Source organism: Vanessa atalanta, chromosome 8 (assembly GCF_905147765.1).
Source record: "Vanessa atalanta chromosome 8, ilVanAtal1.2, whole genome shotgun sequence".
Classification (NCBI taxonomy): Eukaryota; Metazoa; Arthropoda; class Insecta; order Lepidoptera; family Nymphalidae; genus Vanessa; species Vanessa atalanta.
The window spans coordinates 11,771,484-11,789,766 of record NC_061878.1 but is presented as its reverse complement, the minus strand read 5'-3'; the positions used below and the strand labels follow the sequence as shown (position 1 = coordinate 11,789,766).

General features: G+C 32.5%; 1 protein-coding gene across 1 annotated transcript in view; it reads right to left on the bottom strand.

Moving 5' to 3' along the window:
* Positions 1-18,283, bottom strand: part of LOC125065942 (guanylate cyclase 32E-like) — a 158,524-nt gene that overhangs the window by 100,586 nt on the left and 39,655 nt on the right. The window contains exon 5 of the mRNA XM_047673802.1: positions 13,564-13,681. Coding sequence (XP_047529758.1) covers positions 13,564-13,681 — 118 coding nt within the window. The remainder of the gene's footprint in view (positions 1-13,563; positions 13,682-18,283) is intronic.

Sequence of the window (18,283 nt, the reverse complement as noted above, 5' to 3'; positions counted from 1 at the left end):
TAAACTACCGCGCGATAACTAAATGTACCTACCTACATAACTGTTTTGTGTCGATAACGCAGCTAGGGTGTTCACACGATGCGTAATTAATTACATAACTTTTGGTTAACTTTACTTAGAAGTTTATTAATATTTATGTTATATTAATTTTTATTTTGTCATATATGATCGTCAAATATCACATCCTCAAGTATCGATAGTAATTCACCAGTCACCCTGTATATACCTGACTGACCTATTTCCACTTCAGTTTGATATTAATGCAAGTTATATCAGTAACTCAGGTTCATCAGCATAAAATCTAATTTCATCAAAGCATCGTTTGACTCACGGTTGTTTTTTTTATGAAATATGTAGGCGAATCGACACATGTTGGTAAATTGTTACCACCACCGCACAGACATTGGCGATATAAGACATATTCATTATTCCTTACACGACTAATGCTCCATCAAAATTGAAACTGACATTTTATATCCCTTGTATGGCTCACTCACTTTTCAAACCGAAACATAACTCCAAGTTTTGCTGTTACGCGATAGATGATTAAAATGTTCAAATTGTGATTGTTTTAATACATTGAAACCGATAATCCAAACGAATAGATAAGCAATGCAAGTGCACTGCGCAATTATACGTTTATTAGTTTAATTCCCACATTTAAATCTTGAAATACGATTTCAGATCACATAGTGAAAATAGTTCAACTAAATTAAAACGAGAAACCTACTGGTGTATTAAGTATCAAGAATTCTGCACAATAACGTGTAATGTACACGTGGAAAACGAGTCTGTAATTGTAGGTACATGAGACATAATTCAAGGCCCATGGTTAGCGTTGGTGGTGAAATCGTTGACGTTTCTTAAATGTGTGGAGAATATTATATTAAAAAGCAGCTGTTCGCTAGCGCTTTAAAAAGATTTTCAAAGGCTAGCGAATTCCTTTCTTGCATCTTGAAGATAACGTTCGTTATTTTCACAAAGCCAGAAAAAATAAAATTTTACGTTATTTTATGAAAAGCCGAGATTGTCCAGTGGTTAGAACGCGTGCATCTTAATCGATGATTTCGGGTTCAAACCGAGGTAAGCACCACTGAATTTCCATGTGGTTAATTTGTTTTTATAATTCATCTCGTGCTCGGCTCTTATTTCACCAACCCGCATTGGAGCAGCGTGGTGGAATATACTCCTAACCTTCTTCTCAGAGGGAGAGGAGGCCTTAGCCCAGCAGTGGGAAATTTACAGGCTGCTAATGTAAAAATATTTAATGTAATGTTATTTCATGGTACAAATAGGCTATCTGGTGGTAAGTCGTCAAGTCCTTTGTGTCTGTAGTTACATAGGGTCATTCGCCCTTCAAACCAAAACGTAACAATATCAGGTAGCAGCCTGGCGGCAGAATGTATGGTATTGGGACCACTCGCTGACTAGCTGGTCAGGTCATGAGGTGTGTTGTCATTATCAGTATGAACTATGTACGAGAGACATACGTCTCTTTTCACGTGAAATTGGCTGAATATTTTGCGGGCGTTGCGTTGCAAAATTCGTGGTCAACGATGCGTAAAGTCAACATAAAATAGTAATGCGTCAGTTCGGTAAGCAAAAAACAGATGTCAGAAAACACAACCAAAATGCATTCTATAAAGCCACAACAATATTTGCAATGCGATTTGCAATGTCACATAAGTGAATGAATATGACAGATGTAAAATTCCGCCAATTTTATAAATGTTTTGTAAATATTCTATACATTTATACAAATTATTATGCTTATATTATTCTGTGATTATTATATATCTGACGGCGCATGGTGCGCCATCTTGTTTATTCATACTGGTTGGGAGTTGAACGGCGCTCTAGGGAAGCGTCGCGTCGATGGTAGCAAGGGAGCCATCTTTGATCGACAGTTACATTCAAGATTTTCCGCGCACCAAGTATGCGACGAATCGGTAATTTCCAACATTATCTTTATTATTTTTTAATAGATTCAGTAATATATGCGTGTTTGTGTATATGATTTATTAACAAATTGATATTAATGACTATTGTGAATATCTCTGTGTAATTGATTTGTTTAATTAAAAACTTACTGAATTTGTGGATTGTTCATAACACCGTTTGGATATACGCCTACTTATCTTGAATAATCCTGATATTGCCAATAAAATGTATATATATCTTTATTTCTGTTATTTTATGCATATAATAAAAGATTAAAAACTTCATCGCTTATAAAAACTACTAGAGGTACCAATTGTTATCGTATTTAATAGAGAAATATAAAAGTTCCCATCATACTTCTCGGAATGCCGAAAATGGAGTTTAAATTAATAATCTTTTATTTTAAAATATTTATTCGGATGATGTTTTTTTGTTAATCTTACTAACCCTTTGCCCTTTACAGGTCGTTGCCACTTTTGTTTTCATAGTCCTTTGACACGTATTTAAAAAAAAATGGCTACTGAGTTTTTGCTTCAGGTGTTAGTTATACGAGTTGAATTGCTTCTTCAAGTCTACAAATGTGAAAGACACGTTCGCTTACATCAAGTTATGAGTTTTTGTATCAAGTTCCATTTTGTGAAATAGTTTTGTGTCACTACAATTGTAAGATCTAAAAGGACATACTATATAGAACATAATAAATATAATATGTTGGTATATGTCAAGCCAGATGAATTTATTACAATATATAAATATATATATATATATATTTAAATTGGTATAGCATTGTGAAATAATCTTCAAACCTTATTCATATAAGATGCCTTCGTCCAGCAATAAATATTAAGATGAAAAAAAAATAAAAAAAAAATAGTAAAAACTGTAATATAATTGTTTTCTATACATTCACTTGTTTTAATACCTTCTTTATTAAAAAAAAAATTATAATATAACAAACATTTCCAAGTGGTAATTCTAAACTAATGATAGAAAATATCCTATGATTTTTAAGAAATTATGAATTATAGTCCTATACATAATATTCCATTATACCAACGTAACCGTTATATTTATTGTACCCTGGGATCGGAAGTCGCTTTAAACATTTCCACCGTTGTTAATATGTAATCGGAATGCTATCTATAACTCTAAGAGCACTTGGCTTCACTTTGCAGTAACATATACGAAACCTACACATGGATAGATCCTGAACTGAGAACGAGACTCCATTTTGCTACAGTATACGAATGCGTCGGTGCCTTGCCTGGTGTTGCGGTTAATTGACCTTTGGTCACCGATACACTTACTCGATCGTTGCCTTAATTATCTCATAACATACTCGTGCGCTGCTAACTATCGAATACCATCTGATAATTGGCGGTTGAGTTATTGTTGGGTCGGTTGTATCAGATATTTCGATGCCATGTACATGATATAATTGTTTGCATCTTTATAATCACGTTTTGTTATATATGGTCAATATATATGTACATGTCGGAGGAAGCTATGAGTCGGGTTGATTGATGTTTGCATGTATAACAAACAATATTATTTGTTTACATTTTAATATCTTTTAAAATTCTTGAGTTAATTATATTTGATTTGTTACATTTTTGTAAATGTTATAAACCGTACTAATTTTGTAAAAGTTATGAATATTGTATTTCTTGTAACGACCAATCAGAGCGAAGCATTTGCCTCGAGCGGGGTCGAGGCGCACTCTGGTTGACAGAGGTTGAGACAGTTTTGACGAACACATTTTGTTTGATTAGAAAAAGGAACAGTACGAGTTGGATCTTGAAAAGTATAAAAGACTACCTATAAAGGTCAAATCGGTGCCATGAACCCGCTGCTCGGTGTTGTTACTTGTTAAAGTATTAATTTGTTGATTTAATTTTAATTAAAATACTGTAAAACATGATAGTTGTGTTTTGTGCTTTTTCTTTACCACAATGACGCCTACTAAGCCCGTTACCATTGACGACGATGTCAACAAGAACGATATTTCTCCGATATTTATTAATCTAGCCTCTGCGTTGACCTCGATCGGGATTTATCATATAGAGGCCTTTCTATCACATACCCTAAAGATCGGATTTTTTTAGTATTACTTTTATACTATTTTTTAAATCATAAAACTTGTACGTGTCAGCCGCCGCAAACAAGAAGTGGTTAGATTAAAGTCATTTAAAAATTGTTGATGCGGTTTTGAACTTGACTTTTGTTCCATATAATCCTTTGCCGGTTGGTCGAAACACAATGTCGCAGAGATTAATCGCTGAGACATACGGGATTGCCGATGTCATTTCCAATCGTCAATAACACAGTCACGTGATGAATTGCAAACCATTGCCATTTGCAATTTGATATATTCTACAAGCGAAATCGACTAAGCCTAAAGGTCAATCGTCTTCGATGATATTTATGGAAGACTGATCAAAATTTATATTGACAGTGACGTAATTGATCATCATGTAAACATACTAAACGTGAACTTGGAAACATACGTAGGCATCAATTTTGTTATTACATACAACGTATCTGCTATCGCTTTCCTGTAATCTGTGGTGGGGATGATTTTGTGTAGGGAATCCAGGTAAGCACGCGTTATTTGATTGGCCTAATGAGCGCGTTTGGTGTTAGAGGTGGCTGTCAGATGGTACCAATTTATACCAACTGTTACGGCCTTTATGTTTAAATCACTCAAACTGCACAACACTTTATTTTTCACTAATACACTTTACTTTTCGACGTTAGGATTTTAATTAAAATTAAAAACACTCACTACTTTTATAATATAGGTATTTATTTGTCAGCACACCTTTCTTGTTCATATCTAGCCAAACGAATGGCTGGTTGTCCGACTTTAATTATAAGTTTAATTTTCAGTCAAAATAAAAACCATATTATTAATCAAATAAATATTTAAATCTAAACGGAAAGAATCAATTGAAATACTAAAATATTTGTAGGATATAGTTTGTGATTTATTAAAGTATTGTATATTTCTGTTTTATTAAACAATGTATCGTAATCTAAATGTCTGAAGTTGGTAACACAACCTTTTCGAGATTATATAATTTAGATCTTGCATATTACTAAGGTGAGATAGCAGACGTTACACGTCGTATCCGACTGTAAGGCTCGTTTCTTTATTTATCATAAAAATTAAAAGTAATCAAATCAAAATATACTTTATTCAAGTAGGCTTTTGAAACCAATGGTTTTAAATTGCTCGCAAGTTTAATTCATTAGTCATTAGTAACTTTACATAGATTATTATAAACAATAATTGAATTATTACTTATCCCGTATGGAAATCAACGAGTACTAAAGTCACACTTTTTTATCATCTATAAAATCCTTTATCGAGAAATAAACCTTATTAGGGACAACTTTCTTTGCGTGTGTAGAACCACCACCACCCACTTTGTTGTTCAATGTCTATGTATTATATCATATACTGTATGTTTCCCAATAAATACATTAAAAAAATATATATATAATCGAAGAATTTGAGGAATTTTATATTTATAATAAATATATTACATTTATTATAGAAGCGAACACCAAACGAAGACGGAATCTTGGTGTTTTATATAACTCCCCGAAAAATTATTTATACTTTTTAAATATTTCTGTAGTGCTATGACATTGTAACTTCAAACTGAAAATATCAATATATATAGTGTACCCTACACTTCTGTCGTGCACGCGGAGTTCATCGTTCTTAATATTATATCTAATATTGAAAGTTAGTTGATGCAAAATTGATACTATTGTATAAATGTGCATCAACACAATACAATTTTAACTTAAAGGAAACAGGATCCATCACTGCCTCTATAACTTACTGGAGACGTTAATGGATGATGTACAAGCGGCCAAGGCATAGGCTTAGCGCGCATCAATTCAATACCATGACAGTTTTGAATGGAGTGTGGAAAGGTTTTATCGCAACCTTTTCGCTTTGCATTTAAATACATAATTTTCGTAACAAAATAGAAACAGCCTGTAATTGTCCTGCTGGCTGTGGGTAAAGGACTTTTCTCTTTCAAGAATGGCTTGCAGCCTGGTCAGTGGAGTGAACAGGTGACAGGAACAAAATTTATTATCTTGTTGGGTGTGGACAAAGGACGTTTCTCTTTCGAGAATGGCTTGCAACCTTGTCAGTGGATTATAAAGTGAACAGGCGTAATATTTTCAATCAAGCATGAGATATATAACTAATATAAAAGCAAATTACACGATGATGCAAATGATTTAATTGGTGCTTGCCTGGGTCTCTTAAAATTACCAATTACGATTCTCTGCTTTTGACCTAATGATATATAATGTTTATAATAATGCAAAAGACACACATTACTGTGTACGCTGTTAAGGCACTATCAATTTAATTAAGAAGAACATTGGTTTTGCATAAAACCATTTTTATTTTTTATTTTAACTGTAAGAACAACAAATATGCCTATAGTCAGTCTCCTTTGCCTTTGTACCTTATTTTTGATAAGGTTAAGATAGTTTTACTTTATTTTCGCAATATTTACTATTATTACACTTATAATATATTCTACCGCCGATAGTTAGTGTTGGTGTATCCGGTTCGAAGGGTGAGTGAGCCGTGTAAAAACGAGCCACGAGAGGGATAGCATCTTAGTTCAAAAGGTTGTGTGCGCAATGGTGATGTAAGGAATGATTACTATTTCTTACTGTACCAATGACTCTGTGGGGTGGTGACCACTTACCATCAAATGGCCCATTTGAAAGTCCGCCTACCTATATTATAAAAAAAACTTGGCAATAAGCTAAGAATATTGGACACAACGTGGGAGGGTTCCATTATTCCCCTAACTTTTTTCCAATTGCCACTAAGTCGGCACAGTATATAATTCCTTCCGGTTAACCGTCAATCCATATTATACTTTAGATAATTAACCTTTTTATCCATCAATACTAACATTCAAGGCGGAATACAGTCAGTAAATGTCACAACTGTAAAGTACGATTTTCGATTTTTGGAACGAATTTTTTAATTACCAATTTATGTAATGAGTTGGAAAATTGGCACAAAATACGCTTCAATATTTTGGTTACATAATGTTTTATGATTAAAGGCCGATAGTGTTGGACAAACATAATAGTAAAATTAACCTCATTCATATAGTAATTATGTTGGGTTGTTTACTTTATTAGATAGATACTGTTGATTAATGATCGCCTCATAATATTACAAACTAAACGCTGATAGTAAAGTTCCCACCTTTACATGCGGTCACGATAGTTTGTAATTTAGCGTTTTTATGCCATTGGTAGGCAGGTGGTAGAGTGGATCATCTGTGAAAGACATGTTAACTATTCCAATATGCCACTAGCCATGGAAACTGAAATGTTATGTACCTTGTGCCTGTAGTTAAACTGGGTCACCTTTCAAACCAAAACACAACAAGACTAGGAAACACTGCGTGGCAGTAGCATTTGTGATGAGTAAGAGGTGCCTACGCACGGGCACGCAGCTTTACCACCAAGTTATTTTTAATTGTAAATATATGTTACTATTTCAACGCCAATGTTTACGGGCGGTTGTGTTATGTGTGTGTAAATCTTATTCAAGTCCTTGATTTTTATGTAAATAAATCCAACATTATTAATAAATACTATAATAATATAATAATAAATGAAAAGTCGGTTATTTTTCTAAATGAAAAAACCACTAAACCAATATACATAAAATTTATACAAAGAGATGGAGCGCATTACGGGGAGGCTATTCTGGTGTTTCATATAAAAGCAACCATGTTTGGATAATAACACAAGAGCTCAGTTATTCGTAAACTCCCTTAACTTACATTCTTTAACTTCCTTTTGATCACATTTTGAAAGCAATTTCATTAGAAGCGTAATTATGAACAATTGATAAATTCACTTCCACTTAACATGAGATGAAAATTTTATCAGTATGTGTATAGGTAGAACAAATTTAATTTTATCTATTAATTAAATATTTCATTAACGCTGACAGGCTTTAAAAGTTACATTTCAATAATTTCACGAAACACGATACAAAATTATTTACACGTGACTTGAGCGAGTGTCTTCGAGAAAGCACCTACGCCGCTTTTATATTAAATAAATTTGTACATTCGTGTAGACAAGAATCTGACCGCAGGTCTGTCTTAATTAAGCTCAAAATTACGTTCGGTAAAGTATTTTTAACACACGTGATAAGAGCCGAGATGGCCCAGTAGAACGCGTGCATCTTAACCGATAATTTCGGGTTGAAACCACCAGGCACCAATAAATTTTCATGTGCTTAATTTGTGTTTATTATTCATCTCGTGCTCGGCGGTGAAGGAAAACATCGTAAGAAAAACTGCATGTGTCTAATTTCAATGAAATTCTGCCACATGTGCATTCCACCAACCCGCAATGGAGCAGCGTGAAATTTACAGGCTGCTAATGTAAAATGTAAAATCTTAGAATATTTTGTGTATATATTATAATATATATATATATATATATATTATAAGATAAGATAAGTGGTGGTATCTTCCTAATCAGGCTTCCATAAAATCCTACCACGACTTTAGAGAAAAAATCATAGCATAATGCAATTATGCGTGAGATTAAATTTATTTGGAATTAAATATCTAATACTAGATTTTATATGATGAATGATTTATTTTGATTATATAGTACATAATTATATGTGCAATCATGTACTTTCACTCAAGACATGCTAGAAAAAATATATTTCAACATATTCTAACCTTAGACGTAAACTACATTGATTAAAACGTAAATGCAGGTGAACTTGCTGTTGGAACTTTCGAAATAAGGTTAGACTCGATATAAACAGTTATGTTGAAAAGTATTGTACTATAAATAAAGATATATTAATTAAGAACTGTTTGTAGTGAAACATATAGCAGTGTTATTAGCATATCTCATAGAATATGTTAATTTAAGGTTTGTTTATATCTACTCTTCGATTGGTACAAGATATAGTTTTTTTTTTTAAATGAATAGTAGCAGTGCCTTGATTTAATTAAGGGTTACTAATATTTCTTTTTACCTCTCATTTTAAGCTTATCACTTGGGTTAAGATACTGCGACTTATTCATCGCTAGGCCCGTAAACCATCGCACTATTGCTTCAATAGATATGCTTTAATGGAAATAACAAAACATCATGAACATTTATCGAGCTTTACAAAATTTTTAAAAAATTTGGTCGAAAAAAATTTATTACAAAAAGTATATCAATAAAATAACATACGTCTTGCATTATTCTTGATTAGCGACGGGTCTTAAAATGATCAATGAAATATAAAAATGGTGTTTGAAAAGTGAACATAAGTTCCGAATCAACATTTAATATTAAAATAATGTTGTTTTTATCGTTCACTTGGACAAAGGCTTCACTTGGATTTTTATACCATTAAAGTCACAGAAAATTGGCAAAATACGCCTACAATATTAATTTTATATACAAACAATAACGAGCCTCTATAAATTTCCATTAAAATAGTTATAACAGATAACTAAGACTGAAAAGCCGTGTCATTGCACTATAAAATGTGATGTCAAGAAACAAAAATAATTCTGATGGAATGTTATAACAGGATTTATAATATTTACTGGAACTCACTTCGCCAGTCACGGTTTCAAGGGCATCTATGATTGTCCCTTTAATTTATAAAGATTGTTTATTTTCGTATCATCTTAAGAAATGAGAACGGTTGACAAGTAAACAATAACAATAGGCAAAGTGTGTCTCAACCTTATTAAAGGTCATGAATTCTTCCTCTGTACTCCGTGCAAACAAATATTCGGCCTGATATAAGTACTACCACATAATAATATCAAAGAAAACATTCAATTTTGAAACAGAGGAATATAAGCAACTATGGACGAGTCACTTTACAGTTTGCATTGCAGTTATAAACCCGAAAATAATAGTTATAATTCGCCCGTATTATAACTACACAAATGGCACAAACATAGCTAAATGCAGCTGAAAGTCTAAAGGGGCAACCTGACAACTTGAACTATTTGGACACAGTAGTTTCAATTTCGCGTCATTTGAAAAACTTCCTATATTACCCATATTTTTCTTGGTGGTAGGGCTTTGTGCAAGCCCGTCTGGGTAGGTACCACCCATTCATCAGATATTCTACCACCAAATAACATATTGTACACTGTATTGTTGTGTTCCGCTTAGAAGGGCACAAGGGACATAACATCTTAGTTCCCAAGGTTGGTGGTGCATATATGATGTAAGGAATGGTTAATATTTCTTACAGTGCCTTTGTCTATAGGCGCTGGCGGCCCATATGCTCGCCGGCAAACCAAAGCCATAAAAAAATACACTGACGACACGTTGACGAAACTGATGAAGAAGGTACAACAGTCAACTACCAAAAATAATCTAGAATAAAACCTCAAAATGTACATAAAGATACAGATACAGAATATACAGATACAGAATAAAGACGAATGGCATTGAATGGCATTTAGACCAACTTAAGAATCCAGAATTCAAATATCAATAACAACCCTCTAAGGAAGACAGCTGGCCACGCAATAAAATGTATTTGTCAGGCATTAAAACAAATTTACTATTTATACACTATTATACACACTATTTATACTTATTTAATTACAGTCTACAAATTAAACCCAATTTTTGTATAGTTCCAATCAGGGATTTTAAAAAGTGGTTGGAGATATCGGCTTTTATAATAGCATTACATTTGTAGAACATTAAAACCAAAATCAAAATATACTTTATTCAAGTAGACTTTTACAAGCACTTTTGAATCGTCATTTAACAAACTATTTAAAGTTAAGCTACCACCTGTTCGGAATGTAGATTCTACTGAGAAGAACCGGCAAGGAACTCATTAGTTACTCTTTTTCAACATCTAAAAATACAGTCATGTTAGTTAAATATAATTATATAAGTATGACATGTCTCCTGCCTGGAAGTCAACAAGCATTAACTCCACGATTTTTATCATCAATATAATCTTGTATCGAATAATATGCCTTCTTTACAAATGTATTTTTTAAAATTGACATGAATCTACGAAAAGTTAAAAATGTCTGCGGAATTTTTTATAGAAGCGGATACATTGCCCCAAGAATGATTTATTGACTTTGCGGAGTCGGAAACTTGGCGTTCTAAGCTTACCCTTACTTCTTGTGCACATATAATGATTATCACTAATTTTATCAAAGTGATCAATGCTACTGTGAATATATATATCACCAAATATCTTCTATTATTTATATACTAGTTAGTGCGTGGAATCTGTTTATTTGGGTTATAATATATTTAGATCATTAATTCTGGGGAAAAATGTCAACGTTTAATGTACTGGAAAGATTACTTCCATCAGTAATTAGTTTCTGTATTTCCGTAATATTTTTAGTGACATAAAGGTTTGGCTAATGATTGATTATACATTTTATATTTTTCGAAATGGTGTCTTATTTAAATTAGTATTTTTTTTATTACAATGGGATTTCTGTAGATCATGGTTCTTTGTTCCGTTTGCAGTTGAGACACTAGGACCTAAGAGTAAATGTGCGACATCCTTTAATACGGCTGGTTCATTTTTCGCCCAGACGATAGAAATTACGATTCAACGGGGAAACGCTGCTAGCATTCTTGCAACCATTCCATGAGGTCATGATTTGTACAGTAACTATTTTTAATTCTTATTTGTATACACAAAGATACTCTTGCCAATATCCTAGCTTTCATGTTTTGTGCAGTAGTTATTTTAATTTTTTATTTATATATGGTTAAGTCCATTTTTTCGTAAAGGCTTTTATAAATATTCTTTAAGGTTGGATGAGAATTTGAAGAGAAATAATCTGTGTCCTCTTTTGTTCAGTTTTTAATTAAAACCCTAATCAACGTTTGTATGCAAAGTTGTAACAGATTAACTTTAGTTGTTGCAACTCAAACTGTGACTAGTTCTCTAAAGGTTTGGCAACGCCACGCAAACTTCTGCTATGTGTAAAGATATGGTACGTTTTCAAATATGCGGTTGAGTAAGTTGGTTTAGAAACACGAACAATTCCACCTTATAACTGATATATTATTTGTAAAAAATTGTTATTTGTAAGGTATATATTCTATTTATAAGCTCGAGACTCGCTTCGGGGTGTTTTTAATAGAGTGGGTATAATTACAGTTGCTTCACAATGTGCTTATAACAATATTATGTATATTTACAATAATATAGATCTTTTCGAAAGCAACGGTAAAATTATTGTCTACACACGAAGAGGAAAGATAAACTAATAACGTCTAGTTTCCAACTGGAGCACGTTTCTACGATAAGATTCCACAGTTATTTTTTACTTATATTAAAAAATTTAAAGGTCATGTCAAAAAACATCGATAAATAAGGAATTTAACTTAATATAAGATTACATTAATGTTAAAAAAGTGCGGACTTTTACATGACATTGACATTTTATTGATTTCTAGGCAGGATATATAAAAAAATGATTGGAGTTTACTGACATGATCTGAAATTCAAATGGTGGAAAAGAGAAACTACAGAGTTTCTCGCCGGTTCTTCTCGGTAGAATTTATTTTCTGAACTGGTGGTAGCTTTACATTTAATTCAACACTGACACTGACCTCCACGATTCAAAAGAGCATTTGAGTCTACTTGAATATATAATATACACTAGTGTTGATCATCGATAGTCCACTATCGATAGACTGTAAGCGATACTATCGATAGTATCGATAGTATTAATCTATACGATACTATCGATATCCTAAATATAGTTTTCGAGATCAACTATCGATAGTCAAACTATCGATAGTTCTGCAACGCTGATATACACATACATACACATATTTACACAAACAATAAAGAAAATAATACAAATAAATTTTTAATTGATCAAACCCCCTAGCTAGTTAAGGATTATTGCATGCGTGCACTTGATAGCGCGATCTAGGAGAGCGATAAGCGCCATCTACCGCATAGATGGGAAAACAAAAAAATAACCTAACGCATAATATACATTTTTTACATAGTAGTATTTCTTGGTAGCAAGTACTCTACTAAGTAGATAGCAAAATACCTGAGTAAATAATTAAACATTTGCCACAGGCAATTCCCAGTACCGTCTGTTTAATTATTTACTAAATTAATTCTTGTACATCTCTCCCGAGGCCTTCGTGATGTCCACCTTTGTAAGCGTTTTTATGTTAACTGTATGCAGAGATGGATTTAGGGTACAGCCGTGAGATAATAGAGATTTCTAAAACAAAAACATCCCAATTCCGACGAGCTAACACACATTTAAAGTTATGTATGTGTGTGTAGACATACAGTAAAATACCAGAATTATACTTTTATTTTACTACAGAATTTTTTTTTTAAAATAAGGAATACAAATCATACAAAATATTTTTGAATAATAGAATTTGTTTCGCAATAAATTATACAAACACCCGACCGTATATTGTTCAATTTATTTGGAAAATATTTAGAGGCCTTCATTGCTTTGTTGCTCTTTTGTTGCCTCAGAGCCTCCAGACTATTCGTATGTTCATGTAACAAAATTAACAATTCTGTTCTTAACTCACCTCTAGTTTTGTCGTAAGTCTGGTCGACGATGCGCTCCATACGTGATATATGACGAGGAATGTAATCAGCAAAGCGGTGCTCTGCCGTAATTGTAAGACCGTTGCTCTCTGATAACTCCTAAAACAATTAAATGTTTATTTATTTATGTTAGTCAAGGCAAAGAAACAAACGCTAAAATTAGGTCACCTTCGCCTAAAGTCATCGTGATAAATTAATTCTTCGACCGTCAATGCACCACTGACTGCAACATTAACACACTCACCATTTAAAATATTTACTGTGTTTGGCGGTAAAGTAAGTGGTAGATTGCTGGAGACTAATATGACGATTTTAATCAGAAACAGAAGCTCTTTTTATTGGTTTCCCGGTATAAAAACGATTATTATTTTTCTTTTATAAGATCAAAAGGAAAGGGTATCCAGAATTTTATTCTATTTACTTTTTGTAACCACATATATGTATGTGTACCAAAAAACACGTTCGAAAACTAATATTGTACATAATTATGTACATCCTAAGCTTCATTGAAATTATTTTTTTAGAATAATAAAATCTTTATAAAGAATCAAATTTAATGACTACTGTCTATGACGTCGAAAAGACAGTTGATACTATGGGCAGATCAAATCGTTTTAAAGCCTTTTATTTTTATTTTACTTCAATATTTTCATATGGAATCAAATAATTCCATTTAACTTTTATTTTATTAGAACTGAATCCTTAGTAAATAATAAATTCACTGTTACGTAAAATTTCGCATGAGACAGCATTGATAATTAATTTTAGTTTATTTTTAGGCTTTTCGTTTTGGGATTATTTCGCCAATGTCACGTAAAATAAAGACGCCAACTTGTATATTCGAAATAGTAATTTAATTTGCCTTACATATGTTGATTAATTCATTTCAATGTTGTTCAATATATTAATGCTATCAAAAATAAAACTTGTCTCGCAACTCAGTTTTTCTGCGATAAAAAGTTCGTGAGATCCATGTATGTACTTAAGTCGGTTGATGTATTCTATCCCTGCTTAAGGGACCTTCTGTCTTAAGTTATTACGTAATTAGCTAATCTAACAACATCTTATTGTGACTACATTAATATTAAAAATCTTTTATGCTTAAATAAAATAGATGAAAACACACACAATACATATTATATTAAATAAGATTGTTTAGACCGAGTCTCGCAACTCAGTCAGCGCGATTGCAAAAATTTGTTTTTGATGGCTAGAAGAAATACATGCTTCTAGTTTGATTCACGGGGAGTATAAGGGATGAAAATGACCTGAACGGCTTCGAGAAAAGGATGGTACGGCCGTGCTACTTTTTTTTGCTCGACTTGGCGGGGGCGCTGCCGTGCCCCCAGATAGACAAGACATTTTAATTGACAGCTGCTGCTTTTTCACTAAATTATATAAATATATAATATATTATAAAAATGTAAATGTGTGCCCGTCAACACGAGCCAAACGAAACGCAGGGCCTATACCAACTTTTTCTCATAGCGCTTCGTGGTTTTTTGAACCCTTATAATTTGGGTTTGGATTATACCAGATAAACAAAATTCTCGAAATAGGTTGTCAATACAAAGTTGAAATTACATAGTCCTTATAATTAAGATTTTATTTACATCTCAAACACCCTGATTTCGTCACTGACTCTCTGATGATCAGCAAAATTCTTAGAGTATTTTGTAATGTCCTAGAAAGTTGAAATTTGGTATAATCTAGTATTACTACATAAACAATAAAAAATATATAAAACTTGTAACTGTTATCCCCCAACCCCTTAATCTAGGGGATGGAAGTTTATATGAGACTTTCCCAATTTTGTCGCTAGATGTCTGAAAATTGATATAGGAACTCTTTGTTATTACAATTAATAAAAAGATACAATAAAATACTATCGTAACTCCTTTATAAACAACAAAAATAATCAGAAAGTAAGGAACAGTGGGTAAATTTTTCACTTTACACCCATTTCCAAGACACATTTTTGACTAAAGTGTAGAGTTTGTGAAGTTAGGTCTTGCGAGGTTAGCGCGTGTAGAGTTAGGAGCTAGTTGATCTGATAACTTTTTGATAGTGCGAAGTAAATGGCCTCTTCTCGGCAACATTTTACGAGAAAATGTTTTTGATGGGATTGTAATTTACACTATCATACGCGGGGATGTGATATCGTCAAGCAATTGTTAAAGCATGCTAAATTGTAACTAGAATTTGGTAACCACAGGACAGACATTACTTAATGCGGAGCCACTGAATATTTGTGGTATATTTATTTATTTATAGATTATTAAAAGCGTGGAAATATAATTCGTTAGTCTAATGCTGGATATGTAAATCTTGACAGTAAGGCATTGTGCCATCTTCTTTGGGTAGGTGTCATTCACTCATCACATATCACACTTGGACGACTACTGCTGTAATCGCAAAAAGTATCACAGCATTATCTACATTAATATACGAGTAAATTTTTCTCAAAATGCTAATTGATGAACTACTAAAACAATATATAAAAATATACCAGGTGTACCAAAATACTAGAACATGCAGAACATTTCAGAGACGTTTTTAAATGATTATATTATTCGGCTCGCTTTAAATTTAGACTATTGATGTGTCAAGCGCGAATTTAATGTCTCGCTTTCAATAAAACGTGAAATTTCGATAAGTGCCACGTTATACCATAGAGATTAATGCACAGATTGCAGCTGTAAGCGGCAAATCTATTAATGGGTGATCTTTTTAAAGTCACGAGCTTATATTCCTTCGCAAAAAATCCAAATGTAATACGTTAATAAAGATTATATTTATTGACGTGAAAATTCAATTTTAGAATGTGAAGTCTGCAAATTTTATAGAGAAATGAAATAATAAGGAACTCTTTTTATATGAGTTCGATTCGGACGTAATGTTTTCGTTCGCAAATGGCACGGTTTTTTTTATGAATTATGATAATTAAATTATCCTATTATTTGTTAACTTTCAGTTTTTGAAACATTAATAACTAGTATGTATAATGAAAAAAGATTTTGATATAACTGTTCCTTGAAATATACCGAAAGTAATAATAATCCCGTTTTTGTCCAGTTTTAAATTTTTTTTTGGAGTATTTCTTTTTTTTATGTAATTGGTAGGCGGACCGACAAATGCTAACGTTAAGACTAATCTGACGTTAAGTGGGCACCTCGGCCCTTAGACATTGGCGCTGTTAGAAATATTAACCGTCCAAATCGCCTTGTGCCTATAGTTACACCGGCTCACTCAACCTTCAAACCGGAACACAACAATACCAAGTGTTGCTGGTTAGTGGCAGAATATCTGACGAGTGGGTGGAATCTACCCAGAAGGGTTAGCACAAAGCCCTATCACCAGCATCAGTAACTTGTGAAACTTCTCATATTAACTTAAAAAGGCAATTATTGTATATTATTGACATATATTTTATAAGATCGACTAGCTGCTTCTGCGGATTATCCGCATTTATTTCAGTTCGTATATGTAAGAATATTTTGTTACTCAAATATAAAAAGGTATTTTCAAGCCTTATACTTAAATACTATTTAAAATCTATCTGCCGAACTTTAACTTCAATAACATTGGTCTGTTATACAATCTACCATCCCCTGTTTTAACCCCAAAAGGGGTTGATTTCTAAACATACATTATTAATACACCTCCACACCATCTATAGAGAATACATTTTAAATTTGAAGTCCCTTCTTTCATAAACATAGGACTTTCATACAAACTTCCAAGCCCCGGACACTTATAGTTCAGGACAATAGCTATCAAATGACCCCCAAAATGCTTATGCAAAAGTGTATCGTTTCCGAGTTATTAATTTTTTAATATTTTTTTTATTTAAAGGATGTTTAAGATTCTAAAATTCAATAAAAAAAATCAACGTATTTTATCTATATATAGATAGATGACTACAGCTTGGAAGTATGATAATAGATCCGATATTTGGAAGGCATTGTTTTGACGAATCTCGACATTTTGCGGTTCCCAACTTCATTTATTTTGATTGTCAGTCAACTTGTGCCGATAACAGGTGCAACACTAATAAAACGTCTAAAATGATCGTGATTGAAAACTGATAACAATATTTAAAATAAATATAAATTTCGAAAATTAAACGTTTATAAGATAAGCTTTTGATTTTTCGACGTATTAGATAAAAAGAAGTATTTTTTAAGGTAGAAAATTTCGTAGTTGTTCAGTAATTTTATTATTCTAACTTGATTTTCGACGAAGGCTACGCGTGTTCTGAATGAATCAAAGGAGCAGTGTGTCCAATTTGAAGTATCTCTTTTTTATATAAACCTTTTATTGAAAAGAAATATATATAATTTCTAAAAAAACTGGCAAACTTGTAGATTCCTTGTTATCAACAGATATGTGTAAACTTCGATCAATACCAATAAAACTACACAAGTAGAATATATATTAAATTTTGTACAGACATAAAGATGAGAGCCAACTAAACAAGACATATTAAAGGTGTAGTCACACCATTAGTTAACCAGGACAAAGGAATTAAGTGCTTCGCGAGGCATAATAGTTTTAACACTGTTAACTTCCAAAAAGTGAGCTGATATAGAAAAGTTTATTGGCAGAAATACGCAATGACTTTTGACTGGTTGATATTTACTCTTTTATCCCCAAAACTCAGGTCCCCAAAAATCTGTAGTCCCATAAAGTAGCATCTAC